The 11,652-nt window shown below is 46.3% G+C and overlaps 1 protein-coding gene across 1 annotated transcript in view; it reads right to left on the reverse strand.

Moving 5' to 3' along the window:
• Positions 1-11,652, reverse strand: part of Tmem132b (transmembrane protein 132B) — a 412,598-nt gene that overhangs the window by 226,360 nt on the left and 174,586 nt on the right. Inside the window, exon 3 of the mRNA XM_008839404.2 lies at positions 9,105-9,251. Within this exon, the coding sequence (XP_008837626.1) occupies positions 9,105-9,251 (147 nt within the window). The remainder of the gene's footprint in view (positions 1-9,104; positions 9,252-11,652) is intronic.

Genomic DNA, 11,652 nt, shown 5'->3' on the forward strand with positions numbered 1-11,652 from the left:
AATGGCTGGGGGTGCCAACAACACAGCAGACAGTAGCAGGGATATCAGAGTATAAGGGCTTTAGTTGGGGGAGGGAGACTATGGGAGGGTGCTATCTGGGAAGTGGGTGTACAAAAGTAAATAAATAAATAAATAAATAAATAAATTTTAAAATAATAATTATTATTCAAAGCATAAAAATTTGCTCCTTAATAATTGGTAGATGTGGAAAACATTACCATTGAAATCTACCTGATGACTTTATATCCATGCTCAGATGCCAAGGAGCTCAGAAAGTAACCAACTGAGATTAGTAATAATCAGTTATATAGAGATTAGAAATGCATGTGCATCTTAGTGTCAATTGTAAAAAAAAAGCTGTAAAGCTAAAAATTACAGCAAATTTTGAAAGAGATGCATCTTAGCTCTGGAAAATGTTATTGAATATATCAATGCTGTTGTAATGAAATGCCTCTTCTAATCATATGGTTATTAAATAAATAATTTTTAAAAAGAAAAAAATGCCAAATAATAATGATAATAATAGGCCAATGCATGTGACCCTTGGTCAGGTCTGGAGTCACCCTTTTCAAGGCTCCCCATGCTATTGACAGCCAGGACTGGACAAATGTTTATTCACTCCGCAAACATCCATGAAGCCCCTGCATCACTTTTCTGAGGCGATAGTAACAAAACACCACCAACGTAGTAGCTTCAAACAGAAGTGACGTATGCTTCCACAGTTCTAGAAGTCAGAAGCCAAATGTCAAGGTGTGCACAGGACAGTGCATCCTGTGAGGACTCCAGGGGACAGTCCCTTCATGGTCTCTTCTAGACTGTAGTGGCTCCAGGTTTCCCTTGACTTCTTCCTGTGGTTGTGTGGCTTAGTCTCCAGTCACTTGTGTTTGTACAGATGCTGGTCCCCTAAATACCAATCTCCATATCTTGACCTAGCTGCTTCTTCAAAGATCCTTTGGCCAAAGAAGGGCACATGCACCAGTTCCACAAACAAGAGCATGGCCTCATCTTCTAAGGCCTCCATCTCCCCACACAGCCTGTGTCTCTGGACTAGATACCTGGTGACACATGGGCTCCCCTGGAACTGTCCAGTCTAGAGGGGACAAGAGAGCTAAAATATGGAGAGGGGCAGGCGAGTGCTCTGGGAGTAAGGCACCTAGCCTCTGCAGCACCAGGGCAGGGCCCACACCTGGACTTGGGGTGCACAAATGCACTCACCCATGAAGGTCTTGCACAAAGACCCTTATTCATTTTATTCCCTTGAGAGAGAGTCACTAAACCTGGAGCTAGGCTGGTAGAGAGCCTCCTGTCTCTGCCATACACACACACACACACACACACACACACACACACACACACTGTCTCTGAGAGAGAGAGAGAGAGAGAGAGAGAGAGAGAGAGAGAGAGAGAGAGTGCACTGGGATTACAGTTCTCAGCCATGTCCATCTTTTTACACAGGAGCTGTGGATTTTAACTCAGGTCCTCCTGCTTGCTCAGCAAGCACTCTGACTTACTAAGCCAGCTCCCCAACACCTGGTTCTAATATTCTGATTTTTAAAAGATTATTCTCATAACTGTCTTAAAGTAGTATCTGGCCCCCAGAAAGCGTCCTGTGATTTTTCAATACGTTTAAAATAAAATAATGGACAACAGACTTCTCCTGAGAGGCGTATCAGGATGCTCTACACAGTGTCTCACTTCTTTTCAATAAAGCCTTTCACAGAAGGAAAGAACATGGTATAAGCCAAACAGAGTAGGAAAGACTACCTCTGATTCTGAGAAATGGAGTTGCTCTGGACACTGAGTGCCTCCCTCCTGCTTTGATTACAATTTGTCTAAAGTTTTATTTTGCATGTGTCACTCATGCATGTCACAAGATGTGTGTGGAGTCAGAAGACAATTTTCAGGAGTCTGTTCTCTCCTTCTATCATGGGTCCCAGAGAGAGAATTCAGGTCATCAGGTTTGGCAGAAGCATCTTATCTTTACTCTCTTAGCCATCTCGCTGGCCATCTTCTACTTTTAAATTTGAACATGAATTTGTAAGCACAAGGAAAGACTCAGCCTGGTCCATGCTTCAAGAACTCACACAGTGACACATGGCATAGTACTTTTCTTCTGAGACAGTGTCTCATGTATCCCAGACTGTCCAGCAACTCACTATACACCAGAGGATGACCCTGAACTCTGAATCTGCCTCTACCTGCTGAGTGATGAGATTACAAGCATGTACCACCACACCAAGTTTATACAGTGTTGGGGATAGAACCCAGGGCTTCCTGTGTGCTAGGCAAGCACTCTACCCACTGAGCTGCATCTCCAGCCCCAACATAGTGACTTTCTAATGGTTAACAATGTTTTTGGCTAGAAGGTCAATAGTCAAATTTCACAAATCATCTAACTGACTGAGGTGTCACTCCTCTTGGTATTCCTGGTTTCCCCCTATTGTCTGTGTCTGGAAAGTTCCAAGTAGTAAACTTGATCCCTGGAGTGGCAGTATTGGGGGTAGTGAGAGGTTTTAGGCCTTTGAAGGAGACTGTGGAAGCCAGCCTCTCCTTCCTTGCTCTTCTGGCCACAAGGCATCTGCACAGCCATGTGTTACCCACTGTGAGAGTATGAATCAACATAGCCCAGAGGCAACTCAGTCAACCAACCAGGGACTGAAACCTGGAGAAAGCCATCCAGCTGGAATACCCTTTCCCTCCAAAAGCTAACTGTCTTGGGTGTTTGTTACTGTAATGAAACACTGGCTGATGGTTAACATTACCAACTTAGTAGTATTTAGAACCACCTTGGAGACATGGACATATCTCTAGGCTTGTTTGTGAAGGAGTTTCCAGAGAGGATTAACTGAGGAGGGAAGACACACCCTGAATGTGGGCAACATCATTCCATGTTCTGGGGTCCCAGACTAAATGAAAAGGAGAACGCGAACTGAGCACCAACATTCATCTCTCTCTGCTTCCTGACTGCAGATGCAATATGACCAGCTGCCTTATGATCCTGCCACCATGACTCCCCAGGAAGATGGACTGTACCTTCAAACTGTGAGCCAGAATAAACTCTTCCCTTCTTAAGTTCCTTTGCTCAGGTATTTTTGTCCCAGTAACAAGACAAGTAACTAAGTACACTGGCCAGCATAGCTCTAATGCAGTCTGGGTTAGAGAAGGCAAAGAAACATTCCTGCAAGATTGGTCCCAGGGGGCTAGTGAGATGGCTCAGTGGGTAAAGGTGTTTACTGCCAAGTCTGATGATCCTCAGGATCCACATGGTAAGAGAGAACTGACTCTCTCAAATTGTCCTCTGATATCCATGTGTGCACTGTGGCATATGTGTGTATTCACATCTGTGTGCACTACACAAATATACATTCACACACAGAAAGAGAGGCATACACACACACACAAAATAAATAATTGTCAAAAAATATTGGTCCTATACTTCAAGGACAGTGTGTGTGTGTGTGTGTGTGTGTGTGTGTGTGTGTGTGTCTAGGACTCAAACCCAGGGCCTTGGGCTTGCTAGGTAAGCTCTCAACCACTGAACTGTATCCCCAGTCCTAGTTTCAGATTGCTAGATAGGGGAGCTTTGGCTTTGACCTTCGTCTTACTTTGGGCAGGGTTACAATGCTGTGTGCAGCTGTCTCGCTAAAGAAATCCACTTTACAGTTCCATCTTTTCGCTCCTCCTTCCCTGTGGACCACGACTTAGCTCTGCCAGGTGGACAGGTTTCCTGAGGGACAGCCCTAGAATGTGTTTTCTGCCCATATAAAAAGTAGATTTTTAAGAGCCAGGGTAGATGCAAGAACATAAGGAAACAGAGGCTTTCAGGCCTCTGGGAACTTGTTCACACAAACTTACAGCAATGGTGACAGTATGCACAAGACCCATGTCGACTCAATCAGACAAAAACCCAACATGAAACAGGCAGCAGGCCCCAGTCCTAGCCAAGGAACAACTGGCAATTGATTACTGCTGGGTGAGGGAGAACAGATATTCTTTAAGGGACTGACTCTAGGTAGGCTGACTAGACTCCAGTGGATGAACTTGCACTGAGGGACACCCAGACACAAATGCTTGACTGGATAGGACTTAGTATATATGACAGAATACATGAAATCTGATGGGGGGATTATGGGAGGGCGAATGGCAGAGGGGATCTAAATTTGATTAAAATCTATTATATGAAAAAAAATTCAATAAAAAAAAATTTTTTTAAGAGACATCAGGTTTGGGGACGTGACTTATCCATAAATGTCACACAAGAATGAGGAAATGAGTTTGATTCCCAGAACCCACATTTTTAAAAGGCCATGTGTGGAAGTGCACACAGTGCTTGAAGGGCAGAGATAGAAGGGCCTCTGGGGCTTGCTGACCAGCCAGTCTGGCCAGCTCAGTGAGCTCCAGGCCTGTGAGAGACTGTTCCAAAATGTCAGGTGGACAGATACTGAGTAAGACACTCAACAGACCTCTGGTCTTCACATGCATGTGACCATACCACACACAGACATTTACACACCACATACACACTCACACATACTACACACATACATATATATACACACATCATACATACACCTACGCACCCATACCACACTCCACACATACACATTCCAAACACATACACCACACACAGAAACACATACATACACTGACAAACATATACACACAAGTCACACATATCACACACACACATACACGTCACACATATATACACACACGTCACATATGTATACACACATGTCATACACACACCATGCACACATACACACCACACACACACAAGCCACACACATACCCATACATATATACACACATTATACACATATCACATATACACACATCACATACTCATACACATATACACCCCACACATCACACTCACATGCACCACACACATACTAACATGAAACACATACATACATACATATATACACGCATCACATATACACATTTCACACACACATGCACACACATACACACAGATCACATAAACACACATACATATATACATATATGCCATCACATATATACACGCACACACCACATACACAACACATATGCACACATACACACACATATCACATCACATAAGTACACTTGCACACTTCACACATACATACACACATCACACACACGCACGTGCAGTGGCACCTGACATACACACATATATACACACATACACACACAGATACAAACATCATACACATACATACACACATCTCACACACACACACACACACACACACACATGCAGTGGCATCTGTTTCCCGGTTTGAGATCTGACTTACTGAAGTCATGCAGGCTTCATCCCAGCACGCAGTGTGCAGTGCAGTCTCCATGCAAATGCTCCATCCTCTCCCTCTTCCTCAGGCTCCCTTATCTGTTCTGAACACTTCCAAATTTGCTTATTTTCCTAGTCTCTTCTCTTCTGGCAACACTGGTGTTTATCTTGTGGTCTTCGTCTCTATTACTCATATTTCCTCCCCATGAGCCTTCATTAAAATATTTTAAATTAAGACCTTTACCGCCCCCCTAACCAAGCACATCAGGTCTTTCCCACACAACACATTTTTAATTCTTATCACAAGATTTCAGGCAGTTTCTACATTATATTCTATTAAAAACTCAATTCCGCTTGAGGTTGTCACAATTCAGAGATTATAGCATTCTGCGGGATGTTGCAGTGATATATTCATATATTCACTTTGTTCGCCGGCAAACTTGATGTGTAAGCCTGTATTTCACACCTCATTTGATACCATAATGCAACCAAAGTACAAAAGAAGCAATTATTTATTTAGATTATGGAACCGTTTTATAGGAATATTTGATAAGCATAAATTGTCATGCCAGAGTAGTACTCCCTGCCCTTCTTCAGCATGAGGGGAGGTTGAATACCAAACATGAAGGAGAGACACTCAAAGAACACACTGAGATGGGAGCCCCTCACATGAGCATGTGATGCTGTGTGCAGCTCAACCATCTCTTTCCCATGCAGCCCTTTTAAATTTTCTGCCAAAGAAAATGCAGAACTGGTTTTCACAAAACCAAGAAGTAATGGCCACTTTTGAGAAATGTATGTAAAAATGACCGTGGGGCTAGGAGGATGGCTTAGGGAATAAGAGCACTTGCTGCACAAGCATGAGGACCCAAGTTCAAATCCCAGCATCCACATAATAAAAGGTGGGATGGCTGTAAGTGCCTGTAAGCCCAGTATTGTCAGGGGTGGAGACAGAGGATGGCTGGGGCTTGCTGGTCACCACCATAGCTCCAGGTTCAGCAAAAGACTGTCTCAAGAGTGATAGAGCAGCACACCTGATGATGTCCTTTGGCATCCATGTGCACACTGCACAGGCACTGTGTGCACACATATGTACCCATACCACACACACAAACAAAACATTGACCTTGGGGATTTCAATTTCCTCTGCACATACCACAGAGACCATCATTATAAGCCCAGTGTCCCAGATGTGGAGTCAACTCTTCTCGGCCTCTTCTAGCCTACTGTCAGGGTCTGTGACATGACGGTGGTCAGTGTGGTTTCCTTTAGTTTATGTTACCATCAGTGCCCATGGCCCCCAAACCTCTCTGCTACTCTGCCCAAGGCCCTGGGGACACTGACCTGAATGCTGCCTCCAGAACTGGTTACAGTGGTTCGTTTGGGTAGTCACATATTCTAAGTTATGCCCAACAAAGCCAGTGGCAACCAGCCTGAGGCCTGTGCTGGGCCAAAGCAGGAAGAACAGCTTCTCCCTAAAGTGATCATGTCATCAGACGAATGCTGAGGGCTCCTCGACACCATCCTGCCCCCAGGAGGGAAGACCAGCTAAGGAGAACCCAACTGGAGGAAAGACGGGTCACTGTCCTCAGCACCAGAGTGCCTCCTGACAGTCTACCTGAACTCTGTGTGCCAAGCACCACCAACACACGGCCCAGTGGTAGGCACTGGCAAGGCCACCTGGATAGCCACACAGGAAGGGGAGTTCCCCCACTGGGGACACAGCTCACTAGAGCTCTGTGCTAAACAGAATCAGCCACATCCCCCAACAGAGCCCACCTTTAAGTGTGCGGCCACTGCTGCCCTCTGGCCACCTGCACCCAGTCCCTTCCTCAGGCCCTGGCAGCAAAGTCCACCTCTTGCTACACAGCCAGAGAGCATCACCAGATATTCACTTCCCATGACCACCCTACTCTCAGGCAGGGAGCCCACTGCTTGCTGCCAGGATCATAAGGAAAACCTGCCATGGGGACTGTTAAGGAGGTTTTCCTTCCTGTGAAGAGATGCACTACTCTTAGATATCATTGAATGAGTCTGTGATGCCTGGAAGAGCTGCAGTCATCTTGTGACCATGAAGAAACAAGTTGGAGGATGACCAGGAACACTCATGGAATGCCGAGGAGCTGTTGTGTTAACCCACCACAGGAACAGCCACTACTAAATTTGTCAAGTGGACCAACCAAACACTTTTATAGTGAGCACTTTGGGAAAATGATCTAGTACTTGCAACTGAAAACCCTTGAGCCAATATTAACAACTTAGGACTCAGGGTGCTCAGCAGATACTCAGACACCCAGGGCGGCCTGTCACCCGAAGTCACACTGCACACTCCCTCCATGAGTATAACTGATGAGTTTGGAGTAGGAAGCCACCAGCACACTCAGGTAGAGATTCCTAACAAAGTGTCTGACTATTCAGCCTGAGTGGCTCATCCTCCTGAGAAAGACCTTCAAAGGCAGCAGGAAAGAGCTCTGAGATTGGCTGGGGTCAGCCTGGAGGCAACAGCATGTACCAGGCAACCCACTGGAAAAGCTCAATTTCATCCCCAGCTCTCATGTGACCCTGCTCATCCATCTACACTGCAGTCACCCCCAGCCCATGTCTTCTATACCTAACACTGTGGGCCTCAGAGAATCCAAAGAAAAGAAAAAGAAAAGGAGTTAGGGGCATAGGTGAGATGTGACACCCCTAGGGCCTGTGTGACCAGCCAAGGTGCCAGGCTTCACCCTAGGCAATGTCTGAGCTGATGGTAGATTGTCAGCCATGGGTCCAGCACAGTTTCTTAGCCTGACCAACCACGGGAGAGGATGTTCACCAGTAGAGGGGAGGAGAGGCTCCTGGTAAGCCTGCCCTCAGCTTCCCAGTGTCAATACCATGCTGAGTCCAGCGTCTGAGCAGAAGACTGAAGCAAACTCCACCTTGAGAGTCTGGAGCTGCCTGCCCACCCCCAGGTATGGCAGTGACTAAACAGAAAGGGTCATTTAAGCAGCAAGGCAGCTGGTGAGGTGGCTCAGCAGGTACAAGCGCTTGCTTCGTAAGCCTGAGGACCTGGATCCCCAGAATACTCGGTGGAAGGAGAGGACAGACCCCCGAGAGTTGTCCTCTGACCTCCACATGCAGCATGGCATAAACACACCACATACCACACACATGCACATACCACACACATATATACCACACACACATATGTACATCACAAACCCACACACCACACACACATACACCACACACACACAAACACATACACCATACATCACACGCATGCACACATGCTCACACACAGGCACACATGCACATATACTCACAAACATTCACACATATGTACACATGTGGGCACACACAATAGCAATAAATTTTTTATTTTCTAAAATAAGGGGTGAGGGACAAAATTAGCTGACATCTGTGACCATGCTGTTTGCTTATTTTAAAAAGTAGACTTTCCCTCTGCTCTTTAATCACCTGTTTCCCCCATATCAGCCTTCATTTCCTCATGCAAATAATAATAATAATAGCAATGTACAATTTGGTCATCACACTGAGTGTTCTGACAAATAAGAACTGTGGCATTTGGGGGGTGTCATCATGTCATCTGTATCTGTGCATAAAGGACAGATGCTTGGGGTCACACATGTCCCTGCAGTGGAACCCTCAGAGACTACTATAACCTGGGAGCTTAGCAGAACAAATGGGGCCACAGAGCTGCAAGGCTTCAGTGTACCAGTCCACGGAGCTTCATGGCTGCATTCCTCCTCCCGTGATTCTGCCAGCCACTCTCTACACTCCCTCAAGCCACCGCTGCCAAAGGACCCCAGGATCACAGGCTCACCTGCTCTGTGTGTCAGGGTGATGGCCCATGCAGGCCAGGGCAGCTGTGGTCTGGGTGCCATCCTGCTCTATGTCCTCCTGGACTGCCCACTGGTCCTCGTTGCTGACCCGCACAGCTGTTATCTTCACACCTGCAGCTGCCTTGATGCTGTGAGGTGGGAAGAAAGATACATAAGAAAACCGGCTTAGTTGGAGACAGGTCAAGAAAGAGAGTACACACACACACACACACACACACACACACACACACACACACTTCACCTAGGGGATAGAGGGAGGGGAGGCTGTGGACAGCTTTCCTTGAAGAGTGAAGTCAGGACTGGCAAGATAGCTCACTGGGTAAAGGTACTTGCCACCAAGCCTGATAACCTGAGTTCAATACCCAGAACCCACAAGGTGGAAGGAGGAAACAAAGAGAAAACTCATTTCTGAAATACACACGTGGTCAAGGCAAAATTACTCCACACACACACACACACACACAAAATACAGATGTGTCCCAAGCTGGCTGCGGTGGCTTATACCAGTAAACCTAGCACTTGGGAAGCTGAGGCAGGGAGATTTCTGCAAGTAGTTCAAGGCCAGCCTGGGCTACATAGTAAGTTCCAGACCAACATGGTCTATATAGCAAGACCCTGCGTCAAAAATAAATAAGTGCATAAATAAATAAGTCCTTTCATTTCACTAGTGCTCCAAGTAAGAGCCCAGCATTTCTTTGTGAGCATTTCCTATTTGATCTGTGTGTTAGGAATAGGTTACTTTGGGCCCCTAGGCTTGGTGTGGTGTTAAGAGACAGAAGCTTCCCGAAGAAGCTGGAATCTGCTAAGCTGCTCCTCACTGGAGTGGGGAAGTATCCCCAGAGTAGGGCCATGAGAACAGCTTCAGGGCTATGCAAACCCAGGAATCACTCCCATTTGGAACCCAGGAGGCCACTAAGCAGAGCACACTGTGAAAAGGAAAGGTCAGACACCCAGTCCTCTGATGTTTGCAAGCACCTACTCAGGCAGGATGATGCAGCAGGACTCCTCTGCGGCACTCTTGGTCTTCAGGAAGAACCAGGATCTGGTGTCTGTCTTGAGCAAAGGCCAGGGACAATCCAAATTGGGGCTACCTTAACTTAGTCCCTTGCTGTTGAGATGCCCTGCACCATAATGCTAGTCATAGTCAATGGTGCAGGTGCAACAGGCAGTGGCCCCCTCCTCTAGGTGTTGAGAGCCAAACCTTGCTCCTGTGATGATCCCCCACCATGTTGCCAGGCACAGTCAACAGCACAGGCACCACAGCCACCAAATTTCAGATGGCTAGGCCCCATTGCCAAAACACAAGCAACAGAAATAACTGCATGTCTCCTCCAGAAATTAGTACACCTACCACAATGCCCCCTGAGAAGAGCAGCTTAGTTGATGCACAAAACAACAATTTCAAAATAGCAAATATTTTTGGTCTTTTTGAAACAGGGTCTCCATATAGCTGCAGCTGCCCTGGAACTCACTATGCAGACCAGGCTGGCCTTGAACTCACAGAGATCTGCCTGCCTCTGCTTCCCAAGTGCTGGGACTACAGGCATGCGCCATCACCCCCAGCTTAAAATAGGAATTTTAAATGTGGTCAAGGAGCTCAAAGAGGACATGCATAAACTCCAAAATGAAGATGTGAATCACAATCAAATGAAATAAAGAAAATACTCTAGGGCTGGAGAGATGGCTCAGCAGTTAAGAGCACTGACTGCTCTTGCGGAGGACCCGGGTTTGATTCCCAGCACTCACATGGCGGCTACAAACCATCCTTAACTCCACTTCCAGGGGAATCCGAAGCCCTCTTCTGATCTCCACAGCATTGCACAATGTGGGTGCACTCACATACATGCAGGCAATACACTCATAATACGCATAAAGTAAAAATAATAAATAACATATTAACAAAAAGAAAATAATCTAAGACATGAAACTAGAGTTTAATAATAGAATTTCTGAAGAAAAAACAAACTGAAATAAAACTTGAAATGAGCTCTGCTTTCAAGGGCTGCACAACCCACCAGGTTCTCTCCTAGGAGGCCTCTGGGCCTGGTCCTGCCCTCACCTCCCTCTGCTTCACTGGGCTGCACAACCCACCAGCCTCTTTCCTAGACACCAGGCCAACCTCTCGGCTTCCTGATCCTTTGCATCCAGACCAACCCAGTTCCTCTCTACAGTCTCCAGGAGCCCTTGGGGCCTCTTCCCATCCCCATCTCCCTTTGCTTCTCTGGGTGGCATGGCCAACAGCTGTGCAAGATCAGCATCTTTCCTGGGCCCTGCTCCCAGGCCAGACCAGCCCCCAAATTCCTGAGGACAACATCTCTCCTGGAGGGATCCAGACCTTAGGAGAAAGCCTGAGAGCATCTGATCCTCATCTCACTTTGGCCTCTGTGGGAACTCCTGAAGACAAAGGCAATCTGGCCACTCCAATATAAAATCAAAAGAGAGAACCAGAAGCTTAGATAAACCAGCTTTTCATGCCCAAAAAGTAAATCACAAAGACACATAAAGTTTACAAAAAGAAGCAGACCTAAA

Source organism: Nannospalax galili, unplaced genomic scaffold, assembly GCF_000622305.1.
Source record: "Nannospalax galili isolate Female #2095 unplaced genomic scaffold, S.galili_v1.0 scaffold218, whole genome shotgun sequence".
NCBI lineage: Eukaryota > Metazoa > Chordata > Mammalia > Rodentia > Spalacidae > Nannospalax > Nannospalax galili.